The 25,734-nt window shown below is 41.8% G+C and overlaps 1 protein-coding gene across 1 annotated transcript; it reads left to right on the forward strand.

Annotated features, from left to right (window-relative positions):
* Positions 1-21,487: 21,487 nt before the first annotated feature.
* LOC130736222 (uncharacterized) lies at positions 21,488-22,577 on the forward strand. The gene is made up of 3 exons (XM_057588065.1): positions 21,488-21,574; positions 21,622-22,337; positions 22,556-22,577. The coding sequence occupies exons 1-3, from the start codon at positions 21,488-21,490 to the stop codon at positions 22,575-22,577; spliced, it is 825 nt and encodes a 274-aa protein (XP_057444048.1).
* The last annotated feature ends 3,157 nt before the right edge of the window (positions 22,578-25,734 follow it).

Below are 25,734 nucleotides of genomic sequence, written 5' to 3' on the forward strand. Positions count from 1 at the left end.
CGCCAGATGGCCAGCCTTGATCAACCTATCGATCTCCCGCCTCAAGTTCCAACAATTATCTGTGGTGTGCCCCAACGTTTTGTGATACTCACACCATCGGTTTGTATCCACATTAGCTGGTGGTCGCCTAGGCGGTGGCGGATATTGCACCGCATTTGTCTGTGCAACTGCTTTTAAGATAGTGCTTAGGGGGGCATTCAATTTAGTAAGTGGGATAGGAGTTGGCGAGGCTCCTTGTTGGCCAGTCGGGGTTGCAGTGGTACCTTGGGGATTTCTGTGCCACGTATTCTGGAACCCGGGTTTGGAATTTTGATAGGGGCCGGGTCTTGGAATACGTGGAGTTTGAGCTACCCTTGTTTCTTTTCCAGTCTTGTCTTTTTCCTGCGAAACTCCGCCAGGCTGGACGTGTTTTCGCCCCTCCTCCCTTTCTTGTTTCTTTTGATCATCTTGCTCGATCAAAATGAATTCCTAAACGCGAGCACGAAGATCCATCATGTCCTTCGCCGGTCGTCTGGTTAAATCTCGATTCAAATCCCCCGCCCTGAGGCCATTTTTGAAGGACGCCAGGCACACATCCGGGTCGTCTTCCTCCAGTTGAACAACCATTTTACTGAATCGCGCCATGTAGTTCTTGAGCTTCTTTCCTGGCTGTTGATGTATGCTGATAAGGTCAAACATGGTTGCTTTGGTAGTTTTGTTGGCGGAGAATTGAGTTAAGAATTTAGTAGACAAATCTGTAAAATTGTCAATGGAGAAGGGCGGCTGTCGGATGAACCATTGCATCGCCATCCCCTTGAAAGTTGATGGTAACAATCTACACTTTACCTCATCTGTCGCCCCACCAATAACCATTTTGGTGTTAAAGTAGCGCCAAGTGTTCCATGGGGTCAGAGTCGCCCGAAAAGGCGTCTAAAGCCATCGTCTGCAAATGCTTTGGTATGCCCACCTTTGTGATGGCTGGAACAAAAGGTTGAAACTCGACGACCTTGGCTTCGAGCCGTTGTCCTTGCTTATAATCTTGCCGCTGGGTTAAATACTCCACCTGGGCTTGCAACTGCTCGTTTTGACTCTGTACTTTTTGCAAAGTATCTAACATTTGTTGCAAAGCCGCCGGCGTGATTCCCGTCACTACTTCTTGAGTTTTTCTCCTAGCGCTATTTTTGAGGTCTTCTAGATTCACATATTCAGGTGGTGTTGATCGTCGCCTGACACCTGGATCTGATTTAGCTATCAGATCTGAGGGCCTTCCCAGAGCTACATTCGCCAACGACGCTGGTGACTGGGCCACTGAGTGAGCTCCTTCCGAGGAAGCCTCCTGCTCCTGCTCCTGAGGTATTGCACGGTTGTTGTATCGTCCTCCGCCGCGGCCGCCCTGACGACCACCACCACTCCGGCGATGATCACGGCGGCCCACACCGCACGAACGGGTTTCCATGGATCTTAACACTCACCCTCTACGTCAACTAGTAGATCGAGGTTAGACCCACAGACGGCGCCAATGTTCTGTACTAGGGAAAGCTTATGTAAGAGAATGACAGAAAGTAATGTAAGATCAAGGTTTGATCAGTGGTTGCATCTCTATGTTTTGATGATTACAATTAAGGTTTGTGATGATGAACAATTGTGGTACCCTAACGTTTGTCTTTTTTTAAGTTGTGACAAACAGGTTCTGAATCTGACCTAAGCCTATTCCTTCAGAAGAAGAAGAACCAAGGGTTACTAAAAAGAGAGCTCATTAACCTACCATGTTCGTTCTGAACAGTGGCAAATACTTCAGAAGCTCTGAAGATGGAAGCTCTCAAGAAGATCTGAAGAACTCAAGTCAGAAGTTCTGAAGACCAGATGTTCCAGTGGAACGGTCCAGAAGCAGAAGACTCAAGTTCTGAATACTTGCAAGAAGTTGGTTCTGAAGACCCAGGCTATTCTAGCTCTGACGATCAGAAGTTCTGAGGAACTTGTTCAGAAGCAGAAGTTGCATGGTCAGAAGACTCCAAGCTTCAATCTGACGATGATCAGAAGCTTCATCAACGTTCATCTGAAGCTCCTTCATCACAAGTCAACTGGTGAAAGGACAGGTCGCTATCACAGTACAACGTCGTACAAGTCTCAGTCTGTCCGCCACCTACCTTGTACAGCCTAGCAGTCTGATATTACAGAATTGCCACTCCAACGGATAAAACCCTAGCAACGGCTACATCACAAGTCTTGGAGTATATAAAGGCTGAAGAAAGAAGAAAGAGGCCAAGAAACTTTGCTGAAAATATTCAACACAAACGAACCATTCTCTTAGCATTATTTCTTCACTGTTCTTAAACATCTGAGTTTACTATTCGCTTGTTAGAAGCACTCATTGTAAACCCGAAATCTTTTACATCATATTGTAAAGTTCATCAAGAGACCAAGGTTGGTCAGATCTTAAGAGGACTGAATCAAGGCTGATTCAGTATTTAGCTAGTCTTAAGAGGATCGGTAGATCAGCTTCTTAAGAGGATACTAGTGAGAAAATCAGTGTACTGTTAGTCACTTAGCAGGTTGCAAAGTGCAGTTGTAGCACTCATTGATTTTAGTGGATTGCCTTCATCAGAAGAAGGAAGAAATCACCTTCACAGGTGGACTGGATTAGCTTGAGCTTTTATCTCAAGTGAACCAGGATAAAATACTCGTGTGCTTTACCTTCTATTATTCAGCACTTAGTTTTTATCCTTGAGTTTTGAAAAAGCCAAAAAGTATACCCGAGATACAAAAACTCTATTCAAACCCCCCCTTTCTAGTGTTTTTCGCACCTTCAATTGGCATCAGAGCTCGGGTTCTGATTTTAACACCTAACAGTGTTCAGTGATCCAGAACCTTGTGTGAAAAACAAGCAATGGCCCAAGCCAAGACTTCCACTGACAACAACAACAACAACAACAATCAACTCAGAGCACCAATCTTTGATGGTGAAAAGTTTGAGTACTGGAAAGATAGAATAGAATGTTATTTCCTTGGCACTGACCCAGATCTCTGGGATATGGTCATTGAAGGCTATACTGATCCAGTAGATGCTTCAGGAGTGAAGATCCCTCGTTCTGAAATGACTGACGCTCAGAAGAAGCGTTTCAAGGATCATCACAAGGCGAAGTCCATGCTATTCAGCTCAATATCATATATTGAGTATGAGAAGATCTCTGACAAAGAAACTGCTAAATCCATCTTTGACTCCTTGGTCATGACGCATGAAGGAAATGAAGAGGTCAAGGAAACCAAGGCTCTTGCTCTCATACAACAATATGAGCAGTTTAAGATGGAATCTGGTGAAACCATTGAGGAGATGTACTCAAGGTTTCAAACTCTGATTGCTGGAATCAGAGTGCTAAACAAGGGCTACTCTACTGGTGATCATGTCAAGAAGATTATCAGGAGTTTGCCTAAAGAGTGGAGAGCTTTTGTCACTGCCCTGAAACTCTCCAGAAACTTGAACTCTTTGAAGTTAGAAGAGCTCGTGAGTCATCTCAGAAGCCATGAGATTGAACTCAAAGGAGACAAGCCTCAGAAGAAAAACAAGTCTATTGCTCTTAAGTCAAAGTCTGACAAAGCAAAAGCCTATCAGGCAGAAGAGGAAAATTCATCTGAAGAGCTATCAGACGCGTCTGATGATGAAGAGTTATCTCTTTTCACAAAGAGGTTAAGCAAACTCTGGAAGAACAGACATAGCAAAGGCAAAGGACCAAAGAAAAGTTCAGGAAGATATGAATCTTCATCTGGTCAGAAGAAATCATCTGGAAAGGAAGTCACTTGCTTCGAGTGCAAGGAATCTGGGCACTACAAGAGTGACTGTCCCAAGCTTAAGAAGGACAAGAGACCAAGAAAAGTCTTCAAAAAGAAAGCCCTCATAACCTTTGATGCAATTGATTCTGAAGAAGCTGAGTCAGAAGAAGATGAAGCTGTGGAGGCTCTAATGGCTACCACCAGCAGAGGTGCTGAAGCTTCAGAAGATGATTCAGACTCTGAAAATGATGATGAGGTATTCTCTGACTTCTCTCTATCTAAGCTAAGAACTGCTTTATCTGAAATAATGAAGAAACATGATATTTTGCTAAATAAGCATAAATAGCTTAAAAAGAAATATGCTGCTAAAACCAGTTCTTCAGAAGTTCATGAGAAGTCAGTCTCTGAACTCATGGATGAAAACTATATTCTTGTTAATGACAATGCTGTTCTTCGTGCTAAAAATAATGTGTTAGAAGACCAACTTGCATCATCTGATGTTAAGTATGAGACAAAATATGAGAAAGCGTTTCAAAAGTTCCTTGCAAAGGGCATAGACAGAAGTCTTATGGCTTCAATGATCTATGGCATGAGCAGAAATGGGAACAGTGGCCTTGGCTACTTTCAATCCATGAAAGATGAGTCAATTCAGTCCAAACGCGAACCCTTGCATAAACATTTCGTTCCCGCTGGCACTGTCATTCCAGAAAAGGTTACACCAAAGGTGGTGAAACCAAAGGGGAAGTTTAAACTTGATATGTCTAAATATTATACTCAAGTTCCTCTGCATTATCCTCCTGTTGCACCCAAAGTTCCAAGAACTTCTGGGAGAACTAACAAGAAAGGACCCAAGATGTGGGTACCTAAAGCAAAAATTATTCCTGTTGCAGACGTCTTATGCAGCTCAGTTAAGACACCTGTCATGGTGCCTGGACAGTGGATGCTCGCGACACATGACGGGCACAAGATCTATATTCCAAGAACTGACACCGCTTAAGTCAGGAGGAGACGTTGGCTTTGGAGGAAACCAGAAGGGAAAAATTATTGGAAAAGGTTCCATAGGAGATGGAAAAATTCCAGTTATCAATGATGTACTTCTGGTGGAAGGATTATTTCACAACTTGCTCTCCATAAGCCAAATTGCTGACAAAGGTTACGATGTGATCTTCAATCAAACCGGATGCAAAGCTGTTAGTCAAACAGATGGATCTGTTTTGTTTTCTGGGAAGAGGAAAAACGATATTTACAAAATCAGATCTTCTGAACAGCTATCTCAGAAGGTTAAGTGTCTCATGTCAGTTAATGATGAGCAATGGATCTGGCACAGACGTCTAGGACATGCAAGTCTCAGGAAAATCTCTCAACTTAGCAAGCTAAATCTCGTCAGAGGATTGCCTCGTCTGAAGTATTCATCAGAGGCTCTATGTGAAGCTTGTCAGAAGGGTAAATTCACCAAGAAGCCTTTTAAAGCAAAGAATGTAGTATCTACAACAAGGCCCCTTGAGCTACTTCACATTGATCTCTTTGGACCAGTGAAAACTGAATCCATTGGAGGAAAGAAGTATGGGTTAGTCATTGTAGATGATTATAGCAGGTGGACATGGGTAAAGTTCCTAAGGCACAAAGATGAAACACATACTGTGTTTACCAACTTCATTACCCAAGTTCATAAGGAGTTTCAATCTTCGGTGATTACTGTCAGAAGTGACCATGGTGGAGAATTTGAGAACAAAGCTTTTGAAGAATTATTCAACTCTCAAGGAATCTCTCATAACTTCTCTTGTCCTCGCACTCCTCAACAAAATGGAGTAGTTGAAAGAAAGAATAGAACTCTTCAGGAGATGGCTCGCACCATGATGCAAGAATCAAGTATGGCCAAGCACTTCTGGGCAGAAGCAGTCAACACTGCATGCTACATTCAGAACAGAATCTCCATTAGACCAATTATGGAGAAAACTCCTTATGAGCTATGCAAAGGAAGACAACCTGACATCTCTTACTTCCATCCATTCGGAAGTACTTGCTTCATGCTCAACACTAAGGAGCAATTGGGTAAATTCGATTCCAAAGCTTTAAAATGTTATTTTCTTGGTTATTCTGAAAGATCTAAAGGTTTTAGAATTTATAATATTATTCATCAAACTGTTGAGGAATCCATCCAGATTAGATTTGATGATAAGCTTGGCTCAGAAAAGTCAAAGCTGTTTGAAAGATTTGCAGATTTAAGCATTGACTGTTCAGAAGCAAATCAACCAATGAAAAGCCCAGAGGATGTTGCTCCAGAGGCAGAAGCATCTGAAGATTTTCCAACAACTTCTGATCCACTTCAGAAGAAGAAAAGAATAGTTGCTTCTCATCCAGAAGAACTGATCATTGGCAACAAAGATGCTTCCGTCAGAACCAGGTCTATGCTCAAACCTTCAGAAGAGACTCTTCTGAGTCTGAAGGGACATGTGTCTCTCATTGAGCCGAAATCAGTTGATGAAGCTCTTGAAGACAAAAGTTGGATTCAAGCAATGCAAGAAGAGCTAGATCAGTTCACCAAGAATGATGTATGGACCTTAATGCCCAAACCCAAAGGTTTCCATGTCATAGGAACCAAGTGGGTATTCAGAAACAAGCTGAATGAAAAAGGAGAAGTAACAAGAAACAAGGCAAGACTGGTAGCTCAAGGCTACAGTCAACAAGAGGGAATTGATTACACTGAGACCTTTGCTCCTGTAGCAAGGCTTGAAGCTATAAGGCTACTGATTTCCTTCTCAGTAAATCACAACATCATTCTCCATCAGATGGATGTCAAAAGTGCCTTCCTCAATGGCTACATTTCAGAAGAAGTGTATGTCAAGCAACCTCCTGGCTTTGAAGATGACAAACACCCAGAGCATGTCTACAAGCTCAAGAAGTCACTTTATGGATTGAAGCAAGCTCCCAGAGCGTGGTATGAAAGGCTCAGCTCCTTTCTTCTACAGAATGAGTTTGTAAGGGGTAAAGGTGACAATACTCTTTTCTGCAGAACCTATAAGAATGACATTCTTATAGTCCAGATTTATGTTGATGATATCATTTTTGGTTCTGCTAATCCCTCCTTGTGCAAGGAATTTTCTAAGTTAATGCAGGCTGAATTTGAAATGAGCATGATGGGAGAACTTAAATACTTCCTGGGAATTCAAATAGATCAACGACCAGGAGTCACCTATATCCATCAGAAGAAGTACACCCTGGAACTTCTGAAGAAGTTCAACATGAGTGACTGCAACATCTCAAAGACTCCAATGCATCCAACATGCATTCTTGAGAAAGAGGAAGTTTCCTCTAAGGTTTGTCAGAAGCTCTATCGTGGAATGATAGGCTCTCTTCTTTACTTAACTGCATCTAGACCTGATATATTGTTTAGCGTGCATCTCTGTGCTAGATTCCAATCAGATCCTAGAGAGACTCACTTAACTGCTGTTAAGAGGATCCTCAAATATCTGAAGGGAACTACTAACCTTGGCTTGATGTATAGAAAAACATCAGAGTATACACTTTCAGGTTTTTGTGATGCTGACTTTGCTGGAGATAGAGTGGAAAGAAAAAGCACCTCTGGAAGCTGCCATTTCCTTGGATAAAATCTTGTATCTTGGTCAAGCAAAAGACAGAACACAATTGCTCTATCAACTGCTGAAGCAGAGTATGTCTCAGCTGCCACTTGCTGTACACAAACCATATGGATGAAGAACCATCTAGAGGACTATGGATTGTCTATGAAGAAGGTTCCTATCTACTGTGACAACACAGCTGCTATTTCACTCAGCAAGAATCCTATTCTACATTCAAGAGCAAAGCATATAGAGGTAAAGTATCATTATATTCGTGATCATGTTCAGAAGGGCACTCTATCATTAGAGTATGTTGATACTGACCATCAGTGGGCAGATATCTTTACTAAGCCCTTGGCAGAAGATAGGTTTTTATTTATTCTTGAAAACCTGAACATGGATTTTTGTCCAGAGTAAGGTTTTCTTCAGAACTTCTGACCATGGTACCTCTGAAGTCATCAGATGTTACCCCTTTCAGAAGTTACTCGATCAGAAGCACTTAACCCACTGGTTAAACTTCTGTGGTAGACAACAATACACGTGTCACTTCATCTGTGACATAGTTCCTTGAGTCGCGTGGTATATCTGCTATAATGATGATGTCTACTCTCCTCTACTATGCTATTTTCAGACTATATATTTATAACCGTTGATTTTGCCTTTAATTTCTTAGAAAAACTGTCAACGGTTACCATTAAACCCACTATATGCACTGTCACACACGATCTCCCACTCACTTACACTTACGGTTTTGAAACTATCTGTGTGCATTGCATTCATTCATATTCCTTCCTCCAACATTTCCTCCTCTCTCTGAACCCTAAACCTCCATCTCTAAGAATCATGGGCAAATCAAGGAAATCTAAGGCGAATGTTTCTGCTTCTACCACACAAACTGCCAAAGATCAAGAGAAGCAAAGATTCGAGGAAGCACAGAAGATTCTGAATGCACCAAATGTAGTCACCTGTGCAAAGAAAGTGGAAGAACTGAGTGTGTGCTGCGAAGCAAGAGTTGATTTTGATAATCTTGCTCAACATGGGTTTGATATTAGGAACCAAGTCGAGTTGCAAGGATGGTCTGGGTACTTCAACAGGCTCGTTGGTCCAATCTATCACAAATTGGTTTTCGAGTTCTGGAAGAATGCAGTTTGCAACGACTACTACGTCGTCTCCCATGTACTGGACAAGAAAATTGTGATCTCTGAAGAATCTATAGCAAAACTGCTGGGTATGGAGTTTCCGCAGGGAAAAAGGATCAAGAATGTTGAAGCAAATGTTGCTGGAATGAGGATCGTGGTCAACAAGGCGCTCTATGATAACTGGTCTTACGAGAAAACCAAGTACAACATTAAGGACTTGAAGTCTGAGATGAAGATTTGGCAAAAGATCTTCATGCACTGTATTCACCCCAGAACTGGAGGAACTGATTATCTGAATGCAACTCAGAAGGTAATCATGTACTACATTTCAACTGGTGAGCTTATATGTCTGCCATTCCTACTTTTCAATTATCTGAAGGAGTGTGTTGAGAAATCAAGGACCACAACTAGTTCTGAGAACAAAAGATTCATCTCTTACATTCCGTATGGAAGGCTTCTGTCAGACATCTTCGTCCAAAATAAGCTTGTCAAGACTCTATCAGATATTGGACTTCACGAAGATCTGGCCATGACAGTTGGTGATGCTCTCAATGGCACAAAGTTGAAGAAAATGCAGATCATTGAGAAGATTAAAGTTGCTCCCAAAGAAGACACCTCTGATGAAGTTCGTCGGAGAAATTACCCCATTGATGACTTTCCCATTTGGTCCAAGAAGGACAATCCAGCATGCATTCTGGAATATGTAAGGATGCTCAGAAGACAAGGAGATCCTATCACCCTTACAGAATTTGTTAACACTCTTCCTGAAATTCCTCCTAAGCTGACTATCAGGAAATCCAGGAGAGCAACAAGCAGCAAGCCCTCAGATCCTAAGGGCAAAGGGATTCTGATAGAGGAACCTGCAAAGAAGAAGGCTGCTTCCAAGACTGTGATCAACAGGGAACCATCTCCTGAAAGGCCTCTGAAGAGAACCTCAGCTAACCAACAACAAATGTCTGATTCTGAAAGCTCAGAAGACACATGGGAAGACTTCTCAAGTGAGGAAACTGAAGATGAAGACATGCCTCTGGCTAAGAGACGCAAAATTATTCTTGAGGAAGAGGAAGATGAGCATGATGACCATGAGATCATCCAGAATGTGATTCAGGGTATAAGGGAAGCTTCAGATGCTGAAGAATCCACTGATTCTGATGCTATTCCCCTAGTAAAGAGAAGGAAGCTTCCTCTGAGGGGACCACTTCAGCAGAAGGAACCAGCAGCAGAACAAACATCTGAACCAACTTCAGAAGTTCAGAGGGAAAGAAGATCTAAACGCATTTCTGATCCAGCAAGGACTGCAAGTCTCACCAGAACCTCACCCATCAGAAGCACCAGTAAGGTAATTACTGAAAGCATTAATTCTGAATCTGCTTTAGTAGTTATACCTGAGCAACCTCTGCCTATATCTACCTCTCTGCCTACCACAAACCAAATCAAACCTCTTCAACCTGAACCTCACCCTGAAACACAACCTCAAACACAAGCTACACCTCAAACTCCCAAATCTCCCATCCAAACAGCTACCACAGCCATCCCTTCAACTCCAATTTACACCTCTTCCCCATCCATCCCAACTGAACCAATACCCCCCTTCAATTCCTTCATTCAAGGTATTGTTCAACATGAGGCCACTCTAAGAACCTTAGTTCAACAGTTCTCTCCCAAGCCTGCATCCACTCCACACACCTTCCTCATAACCCAGACTGGTGAGATCCCTACTGAGAAAGAAAAGGAAGATGATGATGTCCAGATCCTTGAGCCGCCCTTCAATGTGAAGCCCCTTCAACAAATTGCTTCCAATTTTGAAGATCGGATTCCAGACGCTGCTGAGACCTCTTATGTATCCTTGTCCAATTACTCAGCAGTCAACTCACAGGATCTGAGTTTCACTTCACCTGAGAAGACTGTCACCTCAAGGCAAAGGCCAGATACTATCTCTGAAGCTGAGCACATGGATGAATCAGATCACTCAGGCGTAGAGAAGGACCACGAGATTGATTCCACTCCTTCAGAGCACATGGATGAATCAAATGCTTCAAGCTCCAATGCTGCCAGAACTCCTCAGCCTGTTCTGACCCTGGCCACCTCCTTCCATCCTCAGAATCTTACTCAACTCATTCAGGAGTTTTCTGAAGAGGCCACCAGAAGACTGAAATGGCTGTATCAGGTAACTGATAATCAGTTTGATGCCTCTCTTGTTGATGGTCTATGGTCTGCCTTTGAGAGATGGTCAGAAGGCAAAGGCCATGCACTTCAGAAGCAACTTAGCAGGGAAAAACGACTAAGAGTTCATGATGCATCTGAGAGGGCCTATGAGCAAAGGCAGAGAGTGCTGCACAAGGTTTGTGAACCCTTGAGAAGAGCTGTGGCTGAAAGACCATGTGTTGTCTCTGAATGTACCTCAGAAGATGCTGTGATGCTCTCGGCAGAGGAAGAAGAAGAAAGCACAGATGGCATAGTCATTCTGGACGATGCAGATGCTGATGATGTTCAGAAATAAGGGCCAATTCAAGTTGATATTGCAATGTCATCAGAGGCTGAAGTTGCTCCTCATGTTCAAGCTCCAGAAGTTCCTACATCTGATCCAGCTCCAGAAGTTGAAGTTCTTGCTTCCCGAATTGACAGAATTCAGAATGATCAGCAGAGGTTATTTCAGATGGTTGAGGAACAAGGACGTATTCAGAATGAGCAAAGCAAGCAAATTCAAGAGTCCTCAGGCAAAATGGAAGCCATCATGAAGTACCTCATGGACAACCTTCCCTCCTCTTCCAAGCCTTGAATTCCTCATCTCTATCATGCATACATTTAATTGTTATGACTGCATTTATTTTATGCTAACTATGCTTAATTATTCTTATCTGATTCAATGCACCGTCCATTTAGTAACTCACATGCCTTTATGATTTGATCAGTTTTATGCATGATTTTCTATTACCTTTTCTCCTTATAATCTCCGCCATCCTTCTTCTCCATCACAATGCAATTCACTTCCTTCTCATTCTGATTCATTCTCCCTTGTTCAAGAATGACTTCTGTCGACTTAATTTCTGAACTCAAGACTTTGGTATTTGACCAAGTCTTTCCATGAAGTGTTAATCTCTCTTCCTCTCAGATCTCTCAAGCTCTTGAGAAGATTGAGCATCTTCTGACATGTTGGCTGACTTCTCATCAGACTCACTGTCTTCAGAACCTTCAAGAAGTTCTGACTGACCTCCTCCGTCTGACCACTCGCCGGAAGGACGTTGAAGATCAGCTCCAGGGCATTTGCATGCTTCTTGAATACGAGGAAGATCATCATGAAGCGGATCAAGAGGCTGTCCAGGAGAATGTTGCCTTGAAGGACGATCTAGCTACTCAGTTAGCCTCAATTGATAAGGACATTCGTCCTCTCCACCTTCAACTTCTCTCTATGAAGAATTCTCGAGCTTTCCTGTTTGTTTAGGCTTAGTCTTCTTCTTTCCTCTCGATCCTTTGTACTTTCTCTTCATTCAATAATAATAACCTATCTTATTTGCATCTCTTCTCTGTTATTGTTATTGTTGGTTTTGTTTTTCACTCTTTTTGATTATGACAAAAAGGGGGAGTACATAAAATGGTTTTGATAAAATTTCTTCCTATATTATATTTAAAACCAGTGGAGGAGAATAAGTATAATTACTTATAGCACATAGATATTGTCAAGTGTCTCAAATAAGGAATACATTTTGTTCATATTCTGAACTAATCTTGCTTCTGACGCTTTATTCCAATTATATCTGGACAAGACTCTATGTTATTATGTGAGATACGCTAAGTTCTGAAACCATCACTTCTGATGAGTATACATCTCTTCAAGCGTAAATTCTGATCACATAACCAGACTCCGAATCTAGATTCTTCACAAATTCATCAAGTCATAGATTCAGGGGGAGTCAGGGGGAGACCCTTGCTCAGAATCAGGTGTTAACCCAGATTCAGAAAGAGCATTGCAAACTGTTACACAAGGATAAGTTTAATCTCTGATCTTTTCTCTCTTGTGTATTCAGTTTATTGTGTAAAAATTGTTCATCAAAATACTTGTTTTGTCATCATCAAAAAGGGGGAGATTGTAAGATCAAGGTTTGATCAGTGGTTGCATCTCTATGTTTTGATGATTACAATTAAGGTTTGTGATGATGAACAATTGTGGTACCCTAACGTTTGTCTTTTTTTAAGTTGTGACAAACAGGTTCTGAATCTGACCCAAGCCTATTCCTTCAGAAGAAGAAGAACCAAGGGTTACTAAAAAGAGAGCTCATTAACCTACCATGTTCGTTCTGAATAGTGGCAAATACTTCAGAAGCTCTGAAGATGGAAGCTCTCAAGAAGATCTGAAGAACTCAAGTCAGAAGTTCTGAAGACCAGATGTTCCAGTGGAACGGTCCAGAAGCAGAAGACTCAAGTTCTGAAGACTTGCAAGAAGTTGGTTCTGAAGACCCAGGCTATTCTAGCTCTGACGATCAGAAGTTCTGAGGAACTTGTTCAGAAGCAGAAGTTGCATGGTCAGAAGACTCCAAGCTTCAATCTGACGATGATCAGAAGCTTCATCAACGTTCATCTGAAGCTCCTTCATCACAAGTCAACTGGTGAAAGGACAGGTCGCTATCACAGTACAACGTCGTACAAGTCTCAGTCTGTCCGCCACCTACCTTGTACAGCCTAGCAGTCTGATATTACAGAATTGCCACTCCAACGGATAAAACCCTAGCAACGGCTACATCACAAGTCTTGGAGTATATAAAGGCTGAAGAAAGAAGAAAGAGGCCAAGAAACTTTGCTGAAAATATTCAACACAAACGAACCATTCTCTTAGCATTATTTTTTCACTGTTCTTAAACATCTGAGTTTACTATTCGCTTGTTAGAAGCACTCATTGTAAACCCGAAATCTTTTACATCATATTGTAAAGTTCATCAAGAGACCAAGGTTGGTCAGATCTTGAGAGGACTGAATCAAGGCTGATTCAGTATTTAGCTAGTCTTAAGAGGATCGGTAGATCAGCTTCTTAAGATGATACTAGTGAGAAAATCAGTGTACTGTTAGTCACTTAGCAGGTTGCAAAGTGCAGTTGTAACACTCATTGATTTTAGTGGATTGCCTTCATCAGAAGAAGGAAGAAATCACCTTCACAGGTGGACTGGATTAGCTTGAGCTTTTATCTCAAGTGAACCAGGATAAAATACTTGTGTGCTTTACCTTCTATTATTCAGCACTTAGTTTTTATCCTTGAGTTTTGAAAAAGCCAAAAAGTATACCCGAGATACAAAAACTCTATTCAAACCCCCCCTTTCTAGTGTTTTTCGCACCTTCAAGTAAACCCTAGCAGAGCACTAAAATGGCAAAAATATCATAAAAGGAATATTCTCATTAAATGTTCAAAAGGTACTTTTTACAAGGTGTTGACCTCTCCTTTTATAGAAGGAGTGATCATGATGTGGACCTTCCCTGTACTTGGGCCTGACAACCGGGGCCCAAGCCTCTATGCATATAAGACAAATCTAATGGAATCTTCCAGCTGGCTTGTGGGCCCATCTAAAGGAAGGGCGGGATTTATTGTTGTTTCGTAAATTTCGCCCTGGCTGCTTTCGTTCATCTGATTGCTTGATTTGGGCGGGAATAAGGAATCCTTATCCCAGTCCAGTTGGTAAACTCAAAACTCCAGAGTTGGTGGGTGATGCGCATGATTTCTTTGTCATGGCGGGTCTCCACTCAGTGCGAGTGAGACATTTAGGTGGTTTACTGCTACTCTTAACAGGTGATGAGGGTCTGGATCTTATCGAAGCCATTGAGAATGCAGGTGGTGAATGGCGAGATATCTTCGAGGACTTAAGCCCATGGACATCGTTGGTTGGTTCGGATGAACGCTTTCCCTGGTTAAGATGTGAGGGCCTCCTTTTGCAGTTCTGAATCAGAGGAGTTTTGACATTCTTGTGGCTTCAACGGGCAAAGTGGTGGAACTGGACGATTTGACATCTTCCTTTTCCAGGATTAATTATGCTCGTCTGAGAATCAGAACCTCTTCCCAGGACCCCATCATTCTTAAAACAAATATCCAGTTGGAGGGAAGATGTTTAATGTTCGTTTGATTGAAGAACTTGGGCAGGAAGAGGTGTCTAAGGGAGTTTGTTTAGGTAGCCACCATGATTTTGATGATGAATCTTCAACTTGGTCCCAGTTTGAGGAGAAGGTGGAACAATCAATTGGGGGTTTCTTCGCCGGCGAAGAGGATGGTAGTGGTGCCGGAGGATTGCTTTTGGAAGATGGACCGGTGCAGCCGCCAGTTTTCCCTGCTAATGCATTGGGGGTTACGTTGAATGGCGTTACCGAATGTGCATAAATTAATGGCCATGATGAGGTGGGAATTTCCGAGAGATCTGGTGGGTCCAGGGAGAATGATATTGCAATCAGATAACATGGATAGTGAGTCACACATGAGTAATTCAAAAGGCAGCGGTGAGATGGATTCTAACCCGGCCCATGACCCGAATCCAGTAGCCCAACCCATCTTACCTGAACTTGACCCGTTAGTAGAAACGATGCATTTTGGCTCGGTGCAGATTCAGATTGATGTTGATAATATTAGCAGTCCTGAGAGACTGATGGAGATAAGACGATGCCTTCAAATCCCACACCACAAACCAATAAAAACTGATTCGGCTACCTAGTTGAACAGCTATGGTCTTGCGGTGGTGTCAAGAAAACTGCCAAGACCTCCATCGGCGCCTTCATCAGGAAGAGTGGAGGGCGTGTTCAAGCGCCAATTTTCAGGGGATCCTTCAAGCTTAAGTAGGTCGATATTGGGGTCTCAGCGACACCGTGTTGCTTCTGTGTGCTCCTCTATGTCGTCCTCCGCTGTTGAAAATTGTAACCGAAACTTCTGGGTCAGAAACGTTGAAGATGAAGCAAGGAAAATTTGGGATTTTGGTCAGAAATTAGGGGTTTCTTTTTTTGGTGATGACAAAGAAATTGTTGACAGGTTAGTGGTGATGGAGAATAGAGATAGTGTTGAATCCAAACTATGTGACAAAAAGGAGGAAGGGAAAATCAAATGCCTGCCTCATGATTGTGTTAAGCATGAATTCGAGGAGGATGAGGATCAGCCTTAAGAAGAAAGCTATTAAGGGGCTGCTTTCTCATAATAATGTGGATTTGGTGTGTATCCAAGAAACCAAATTACAGGATTTCGACTCAAGAACTTGTAGTGTGTTGTGGGGAGATCCGGATTGTGATTGGGAGCTTGTTCTTGCATTAAACAGAGGTGGAGGCTTGTTGTGCATTTGGAAAAAGAGCCTTTTGTTGATACAACATAGAGAAGTGGGTCAGAACCTCATTTGTGTAGTGGTGCAAAATTCTGAGACTGGTACGCTTTGTTGTATTCTCAATGTCTATGCTCCATGTGATAGAGCTGGAAAATTGCAGCTTTGGAATAGATTGCTTTCTTTACGGAGTAGTATCACTGTTGATCACTGGTGTGTTGCTGGAGACTTTAACGTTGTAACGTTGTAAAAGCCAACTTTTTTTTTTCTGAAAGTTGACTTTGAAAAAGCATATGATTCTGTAGATTGGGATTTTTTTTATATGCTCAGAAGAATGAATTTTGGTGAGAAGTGGATAAGTTGGGTTAGAGGATGTCTGGTATCTTCTACTATTTCTGTTTTGGTAAATGAGAGTTCAACTGAGGAGTTCCGAATGGAGAAGGGGCTACGGCAAGGAGATCCTCTTGCTCCCTTTTTATTCTTGATTGTAGCTGAAAGCCTTACTGGTCTTCTTGAGACAAGCTGTTCTACAAGGTTTGTTTTCTCCTTTTAAATTTGATGATCAAGATGGCTTGGTTGTTTCCCTGCTAGAGTTTGCAAATGATACTATCTTCTTAGGATAGAAGCTACGATGCAAAATGCTTTTTCCGTTAAGAGCATCTTACATTGTTTTGAGTTGAGCTCAGGGTTGAAGGTCAATTTTCACAAGAGTAAAGTTGCAGGAGTTTGTGTGGAGGAAAATTGGATGAATAGCTCGGCCTCTCTTCTTCATTGCCAGCACATGCAAGTTCCATTTATTTATTCAGGTTTGTGAGTGGGTGGGAACCCTCGGAGACTATCTTTCTGGAGTCCTGTGTTAGTAAATTCCAACTTAGACTATCAAAGTGGAAGGGTAGGCATCTTTCCTTTGGCGGGATAATTTGTTTGATTAAATCAGTGTTGTCCTCTCTGCCTCTGTATTTTATGTCATTCTTTAAGATGCCGCGGGAGTTGGTGCAAAATGTCATGGCATCATGAGGAGGTTTCTCTGGGGTGGTTCGGAGGGGGAAGGAAAGATTGCATGGGTAAATTGGGAGAGTATGTGTAGACCAGTGGATGAGGGTGGTTTGTGTGGCGTCCCCTTCCTTAAGTGACGAGTTCTCCCTAATTCCATCACTCAGGAGTGAGCACTCTACGTGAAATAGTGAACCTTTTTTTTTTCTCTTAGGGTTTCCTCATTAGGTCGGGATCGCAAGAGTAAAGAGTACTCGAGCATTTCCCCTAACATCCCCAGGCATTTCGACCTCCTTACTTAAGACTACGGGAATAACAATATAAACCACACAAATCATACATAGCATGCATAGTTGGTGGACAGATCCACCGCATAAGTCTACAAATAAGAAGACAACACATAAAGAGGACACAGTGCCCTCAAACACATAGTCTGGTACAGGTAATCAGAATACAGAAACAGAAACATAAATCATCATCATCATCATCAGAAACTCGGACCATATGGCTTCATCCCCTCGAATCTTCCTCCTCCGGATCCTCCTCACTGACTCCCCCGCTGGCTGCTGGCACTGACCCTGGCTCTGCTGTCAGACCCTGCTCTGACTCCCTGACTCCGGACGCCTCGCCTCTCCGAAATCTGCGACGGTAAATCCTGGCATCTCGGGAGAATCTAGGGGATCTCACTCGCTTGCGGGCTGTGACCCGAAAGCAAGACAAGTTCCTCCGGGGTGGAGGAGATCCCATAGGCTCCTGGGTCTGCGGAACTCTCTGATCTGGGAATCCCGGTGGGCTCACCACGGTGACTGGTACTGCTGGGATAGGCTCTCCGGTCTCCATAGGCTCGCCTGCCTGTGAATATGGCACCTGTAGACTCCGCGGACCTACGTGCTCAGCGTGGGTCGGCAGGAAGAATGAGAACACCATCGAGAGTGTCACTGGGAAACCGATGTGTCCTGCTCCTGGATCCCTGCACCACAAAATTGTGAGTCCCTGATAAAAGCAGTATCCGGTAACTGGGTCAACATGCCAGCCAGCACAGGACGGGAAATCAGCGTGGATCGCGAGGACTGGAGGGAAGCTCATTGTCACACCTGTTATCTGCTTTTATAAAAATAAGTGCAAGGGTGAGTCATACGCGACTTGCACAATAATACACATCAGATAAGATAAGCGTTAAAACATAAGCCAACATATCATTAGTCACACACATGTTAACAAACACAAGTAATAATGCAATATGGCTAAATCAACCTTATTCCTTCGTCCTTCGAATTGACTTCTCTCACTACTTCGTAGGAAATGGTGAGTTCATCGCCAACCTTTTTATTATTTTATTTATCATGTGATGAGTATAATTTAAGGGCCCGAAGCTATTGCTTCGTTATCTTCGGAAAGTCGTCTCGGGAACATGGGCACTCCTTACAGTCCACTCTTTACCGGACAATGATCGCTCAGTAGCTCACAGACAGAAGTACACAACGCAACTCTTTGCCTTCAACATCATGCCAATCCCGACCTCAGGGGTCCTGCCGAGACAGACATGAGAGGTGTACTGCCGTGTAAATCCCGGGCCAATTCATCTCTGAACATGACCACCTTTGGCGTCTCTGTATTCCCACTCTCTTAGTGGTAGTGACAGTACTTTCCTACTCCTTATTGCTCCTTAAGTGTATTTTCAAATATCAATAATCTCCCCCTTATACTTCCATTAAGTTTCTAATAAATTAGAAACAAGCATCTGCTGCCTTACTTAAAGTAAGTACACCATAGTAATTATAGAGGTGGGATCTTTGATAAGATCAAGTAGTTCTAGGAATGCAAGCGGAAGTTCTAATCCGCCGTTAATGGTTATGTACTTTTAATTGCTTAGAGAAAAGTGATCACTTACTTATTCTACTGTCATTATTCATTTTATTATTCTACCTATCCTACGGTTAATCCTAAGGTGTTATAGGTGGTTTAATTTTCAAAAGCAAGTATCAATAACACATTAAATTGGGGATTATCTTTTCCCTCTTCCAACTACCTCAGATGCTTAGCGTATCAGGAACAATCCTAATACCATGTCACTTATAATCCTAAGTACCACTATATCCCATAGTGTACTATCATCCCTTTCTACTGTGCATCACTTCAATCATGGATCACAGTCACAGCAATTCAGCACAATAATTCATCCAACATTCACTCTTCAAGCAAAACATCCAATCATGCATCCAATAACATATAAGCAAGTAATAATATGCTTTCTACCGTAATAACGTTCAACTTATGAGTTGTGTACCAAGACAAGGTCTTGTATAGCCCCCCTTACCTTTAACCTTTACCAATAGAGGATCGTGTGTGTCTGAGATAGCTCCCTCTGCATCATTGATTATGTTTGGGTCAAGATAAGCTAATCGAGGCATTAAATCGTTCGTTACTACTATTATTATTATTATTATTATTATTATTATTCATTTTTGCTATCAAACTAGCGTCATTCTAACTTAGCCTTGATCTCAACTGACTAGGGTGTAACCTATATTTTGCATGTTCATTAATCTGACCTAATTAGTTTTAAGTCACTAAATCATCCACTTAGGTTAATTAGTAATTTAAAAATAACAACTTAATCATCTAGTTATATTATGCAAACTAATTTCATTTTCTAATAGCTAATTCCTATAATTCCTTCCATGTTACCATTTCTGTCCTCATGTCCTATACATCCTCATAATCTGATTTCATTATTTCTAAGTCATAAATCTAATAATCTAACTTAAGCTAAAATATTTCTACTTAATTATTTCTAATTACTTAAGCCATATTATATAAATTAATTCTATGACTAAGTTACAATTCCTAAGTCTTTACCTGGTTATTATCCTACTGGTTTCAGGTTCTATTAATCTCATTTTACTGTTCTCAGCTTAAACTCAGGTTCAGAATCACTTATTTTAAGCACTTAATTCAAAGTCTACTTGCAAACTAAGAAATCTATAAACTGTGCCTAATGTTTAACATCTAATAGTCTATTCCTATAGTTTTCTACCTTCTGAGTTCAATGCAATCATCAATTTCAACTTCTGGACACTCTAACAGTGCCAATTCACGATTTCAGGGGCTGCCTACAAGGTGAAATTAGGGCTTTCCTCTTCAGGGCTCTAACACTACAATTAACTATCCTAAAAGCTCCTATGACGTTCCAGAAGCATAAACTAATCCAGTTTGCAGGCCAATTCACTCAGAAGCTCAACCCGATAGCTTCTTCGAGCTCCAAAGACCTTGGATCGGTTCTCATTGATTCCTAACGATTCATGGCTCTAAACTAGTCTAAAGCTTCCTATCTATGTCCTAACATGCTCAGGGGATCACTTTGGATCGAAAACAAGCTAAAATTGGCGAGTTTCAGAAGCTACCTCGCCGGAAGTTGCAGAACTCGCCGGAGAAGACGATCAGAGGATCCTAGATTGTCACCGCCGTGCTACTCCGGGTACTGGAACTTGATCTACAGGTCGTGGGGAGTTGAATGGTACTCGTGGGTGTGGCTGAAGTGCTCGATGATGAGAGAAAAGGCGCGTTACAGGTTGAGGGGTCGCCGGAGCTTCGCCAGAGATGGTGAAGGCTTCGTTTCTCGACCAAAACTTGACCACGAATAGTCAATCCTCTTCCTCTCCTCTCCAGGAACACAATGGGACAAGAATCAGGGTCTAACTCTCTCTGGTTTGAGAGATTCCAAGAGAAGAAGTTTTTGAACTTCCTCTCGGTTTTTCTCTTCTCTCAAGCTCTCTGGGCACTCTCTGAGGGTTTCAAGGGCTTAGTGTGACGCTGTGGTCGCGTGAAGTCGAATGGTACTCCTTATATAGGCTGAAAAGTGATTAAATGGCTAATCCAAGCTTAAGCATTTTCAAGGTTGCACCACCAATAGTTTTTCATGCATGGTGATTAACCTAGGGCTTCTGGTTGCGTGGGAGGGGTTTGGAATGCTTCAGAAGACATCAGAGGTGATGAAGGAAGGGTGTCATGGCTGATTGCATGCTTGAGTCAGCGGCACACAAATCCTAGGGTTCCGACTGGTCGATTTCTTTATTATTTTCCATGTCGGGACAAAACTGATGCAATATTATACTGGTTCAGGTTTGTTAGTGCTAAATTAGAGTGTATTTCCCCTCTCAAGGTTCAATATTATCTCCTTAGAGTGGTTAAAGTATCACTCTTTTAGCTTGGTTCGGGTTTCAATCACTCTGAGACAATGCATTTATCATTGTCAAGAGATGTGATCAGATCATCTATTTAGCCTATCCTACCTCTATCTCAAGTTCATCCTCTTTTTGGGGTTATTGTGACCATGTCTTTAGTACTTTTATTGCCGGGTCGATTTAAAGTCGATTGACCGACGTCTCGGTTTACGTGCAAACAAGCAATATAGTAAAATATTCACACATACATGCATACACACACATATTATATACATATATCATATATATATTATATAGTATAGTTAGATTGTTAGTGCGTATTTGCTTATTCTGACTTTCTAGGGTTTCGTATCTCCTATGAGGTCGTTACCTGGTTGGTGGGATGTTACAGTTTGGGGGTGACGCATTCGAGGACCTTTAATTGGGTCTTGTTGGGTAAGTGGAGATGGCGTATGTTGACGGAAAAAGATAGCCTCTAGTGTAAGATTCTTACTTTTAAATATAGGGGGTTTTTAGACCAAGGGACTCACAGTGGTGGAAAGATCTAATGTATGTTTGTGATTCATGTGATCATGGTTGTTGGTTTAATGACTCAATCTGTAGGAAAATTGGGGATGGCTGTGACATTGCTTTTTGGGAGGATGTTTGGATTGGGGATGGTCCTTTGATGAATTTGTTCCCACGACTGTTTTATCTTTCCACTTAGAAACATGCTTCCATTCTTGAAGTGGGGGTTTGGTCAGATTCTGTGTGGAGGTGGAATTTCACCTTGGCTAGGCCATTGTTTGATCGTGAGGTGACCAAAAAGGAGGAATTGAAAGGATTGCTTGGGAATTTCACCCCTAAGTTGGGGACCCGAGACTCTTGGGCTTGGACAAAGGATGCCTCTAGTTCCTATAGTGTGAAGTCAGCATACTGTCTTCTCCATGGTGAGTTTGAGGTTGATGCATGGGAAATTTTCAGATTGCTCTGGTCTCTAAAGGCTCCGCCGAGTATTAAAGCCCTGTCAAGGAGGGTAATTCTCGGTAGCATGCAAACTAGATCAGCCCTTGCACGAAGACATGCTCTTCCAGCTAATTCTGTAACAACATGTGCTTTATGTTCTGCTGAGGAGGAAAACGTTTCCCATTTGTTTTTTGGTAGCCCGATTGTGTGGAGAGTCTATTCGAGGGTTTACGATTGGCTTGGAGTGAGGTTGGTGTTTCCTGCTATAGCCGGAGCACAATTTAAGCAGTTTGGGTGCTGTCTTGGCAGCGCAAGGACGTATAGATTTTTGTTGTCTCTGATCTGGGTTGCTATGATTGCGTCCATTTGGTTACGTCGCAATAATGTTGTTTTTAGAGGGGGTGTGGTGGAAGTAGAGAGAATTGTAGAGCTGGTTCAGTTCAAGACCTGGTTGTGGCGGAAGGCAAATGATAGAGGGTTTGTTGCTTCTATCTTCGAATGGACCATGAATCCTATTTGTTGTTTCTAAGTTCACCATTTTTGCTGGCTGGTCTCTTTACTAAGCTTCTAGTTTATAGTCTGACAATGGGCTCTTCTTGGAATATTTTGAAGCTTTGTTGGTGCTTGTGGGCAAGTTTTGTTCACGGTTTGGTTGGCTTTGTCTCAAGTTTGTTCCTGGTTAATGTCTGTTGCAGGTGGTGGAGAGGTGCAGATTAATTCATGGGTTCAAGGCTTTTGTTGCTCTATTTTGGCATCTTTGTAACATATTGTAGCTTTATTTTAAAATGTACTCTTTTTCCTTGCTAGGTTTTTCCCAAGGGGGTTTTCCTAGCAAGGTTTTAATGAGACATTTTTTTATAAAGTTTAGCTTCCAAGTGTGGTTGTGTATTGTAATCTCTTCTCTTCTTCTTCCTTCCTTGGTGTATTATGGGTTGATTACTCCTTGTACTCCAATTAATGCATTTCTTTGCCTATAAAAAAAAGACATGAAAAATGATAACCCCTAAGTTGGACATTTAAATTAAGAGAAGTGTTGCGAATAAAGAGAAAGTAAGTAAATAATGAGATGAGAAGAAAGAATAAGAGATAGGGAAATATTCTGATGGGATGCTCTGCTAAGTGCAGCCTCTCTTGTATTAATAATAATAGGTCTGAAGTGTTGAACAAGTATACATATAGGCCTAATTCATCTAACCCTAACTCCTAACCAATATGGGTGATGACCCTGTTTTTGTCCTAGTTTTTCGAGTCGTTTCTTTACTTCTTTCTAGCATTTTTCCTTGTCTCATGTAGTGTTTCATGCTTTCTCATGCATTTTCCCTTTGTTTGTGCATTTGCGTGTGTTAGGTAATTAATTAGGTGGTTCTTTAGGGACATTTTTCGTATTTTAGCATAGTTTTGGGTCTTTAAGTAATTATCAATAGTTTTGGGTCCATTGTGTTAATAGGATGTTGGTCTCCTGATATTTTCCAAGTGTGCCTTAATGAGTATTGCATGTTGATACTGATGGAACGTGGAAGAGCAAGAGGCATGGACACTTGAATGAGGAATTGAAGAAGGCTCAAGATAAGGCTGGTGGCGAGCATCTAGCGCTGGAGCGCCCACAATCAGCGCTCGAGCCCCTACAATTAGCGCTCGAGCGCCCAACTTACAATAACTTGGACTCTAAGGATAGGGTAAGACCCAGATTTCAGAACTGGATTAACTAATTATTTTTCCGACTCACGCGTAGGATCGGTGTAAGCGTGACAGGAGTTTGCGGTCTGGGAAAGTTTAATGAAGAAGAAAGTTCAGGAATTTCTTGAAGATAGTACCATAGTCGTTTTAGGAGTTAGTACGAGTCGTCTGCACACCCGCCTTATGGCGAGAGTGTCAAGAATAGGCCAATTCCGCTCTTAAAGCACTGTTTAGGCGAAATTATAAATCCTTGGAAAAATAAGAAGTTCTCTTTATTTTTCCCTCGACCAGCGTTTCATTTCGGAACTCTGGACTGTACGCACGATAGGTTTCATTTCTCGGAAGTCTGACGACGCTAAATTCTATTCTCTCAAAACTCTAAATTCAAACGCTGAATGAAGACTTTTTCTATTCGGAGCTTCTAACGAAGTTTCCATTCGCGTGGCCAGCTTTCTTTCGACGTTTCCAATCTTTCTTCAAAACGAAGTTTTGTCATCCAACTTTCACAGCAAAAAGTAGTTTTTCGGAGCAATTTAACTCACACCGCTTTTGGATCGTTTTATTCAAATTCAAGAGACTTGTTTGAGTTATGGAATTCTGTCGCCAGAATCTCGCTTATAATTCACAGATGAACATACTGCAAAAATCGGAATCGCGAAATATTCATTTTCCCGTGATTTTACTCTCCTATAAATAGAAGAAAAAAACACAAAAAACCCACCATTCCCACATTGGGGCCGCGAGCAAGGAGGAGAAGAAGGAGAGGGAGAACGTCACCGTTTCTTGACCGATCTTCGTGCTGTTCGTTGCTACTTCGCGACATCGAGGTACTCTTGCTCATTCTTACCTCTGATCATCTTTATATCGCGTTTCTTTATCTCTTTCTGAGCTCCTAGTTTCGAGCTTTTCGTAAAATTGTTCGATTTTCCCGATTTTCCTTTTGATCTACCTTCTATAATTGCCCAGCAAGCTAAATCACTCGCCAATGCGCGCCGATTTCGATCGAGTCGCCAAAGATCTGAAAATACTGTATAAAAACCCATTTACGCACATATTGAAACTTTATCTTCGAAAAGCCACAATCCGATTTAGTGCCCTTAGAATTAGTTGTTATAAATGTCGTTGTGAGAGACCCCATCAAATTTGTTTTTCGAAGTTTCAACTTTGAGTTTTTGAGCTTTAATTTTGGACCAAAGTGCCCCTAACTAGTCGTAATTCAAACCGTTCATTCTAAATTTTTTCCGACACTTTCTTTGCCTTAGTTTTACCCTAAAACTACCTAGGAATTAAATTAGATCGAAGAAAAAGCGTCGGAACCCCTATTTCCCTTGAGTGGCCGAGAGCATGTTTTGAGGGGGGAGAAGTTCGTTTTTCGCGATAACTCGTCCTCTCGTGCTCGATTGTTGTACTCTGAAGCTTCATAAGCTTTGTCTATCGTTAATTAACTTTTTTGTGATCGAGCTAATCGATTTTGGATTGATTTTCGCTTTGTTTTCTCCAAGGTTCAGTTGAGGGAACTTTGGGTATTACTGAGCTAGATTGTGAGGAAAACCTACACCGCGAGGCTGGAGCAACTCGAGGTCAGGGCAACTTACTTACTAGCTATTTGTATCGTAGGCGTCGATAACTTCGACTTGAATATTGCTTGATATTGAAGATTGCATTGAATATTGTCTATCGATTTGAATTGGAAAATGTTTTCTGGAGGCTTCGGCCGAGTAAACTTATATGAGACGTGTGTCTCCGTTTTCTGAGAGGCTTCGGCAGTTTACTGGTTTCCGTCTTATGATTTCCGCACTGAATTATTGTTATATTGATATTGTTATTGAACTGTGCGCTTTGTCGCGACTACAGAGTGTGGAATCATGGAACGTCCTACTTGTATTACTTCGGGTTGAATGAACAACCCTAGGCGAGTCCAAACCCGAGGTTTGAGATTAAGCCTATTGGGACACTTAGACTTTCCCCGGGGGTTACATTTTGGGGGATTTTGGCAAACTTGAAACGATTAGAATTTGGAACTAGAGACCTTAGGGAACTTAGTTTTCAAGAATGAAACTCATAACTTGACTAATCCAATTTGAAATATTTCTATTAATGAATAAAACCATAGGTAACTTAAGTGGAGAAATGATTGCGAAAGACGGGGAAATGTCGACAAGTCTTGGAGTTGCTGGGATTTGATGGTCGCCACGAG

Source organism: Lotus japonicus, chromosome 2, assembly GCF_012489685.1.
Source record: "Lotus japonicus ecotype B-129 chromosome 2, LjGifu_v1.2".
NCBI classification, from domain to species: domain Eukaryota; kingdom Viridiplantae; phylum Streptophyta; class Magnoliopsida; order Fabales; family Fabaceae; genus Lotus; species Lotus japonicus.

What these genes read in the sequence shown, in the direction of transcription:
- LOC130736222 (XM_057588065.1), top strand. Translation starts at nt 21,488, where the DNA reads ATGGTTGTTGGTTTAATGACTCAATCTGTAGGAAAATTGGGGATGGCT. An exon ending in GGATGTTTGGATTGGGGATG is followed by an intron (nt 21,575 to 21,621) that starts GTCCTTTGATGA and finishes CTTTCCACTTAG; the next exon opens with AAACATGCTTCCATTCTTGA. An exon ending in CGGAAGGCAAATGATAGAGG is followed by an intron (nt 22,338 to 22,555) that starts GTTTGTTGCTTC and finishes TGTCTGTTGCAG; the next exon opens with GTGGTGGAGAGGTGCAGATT.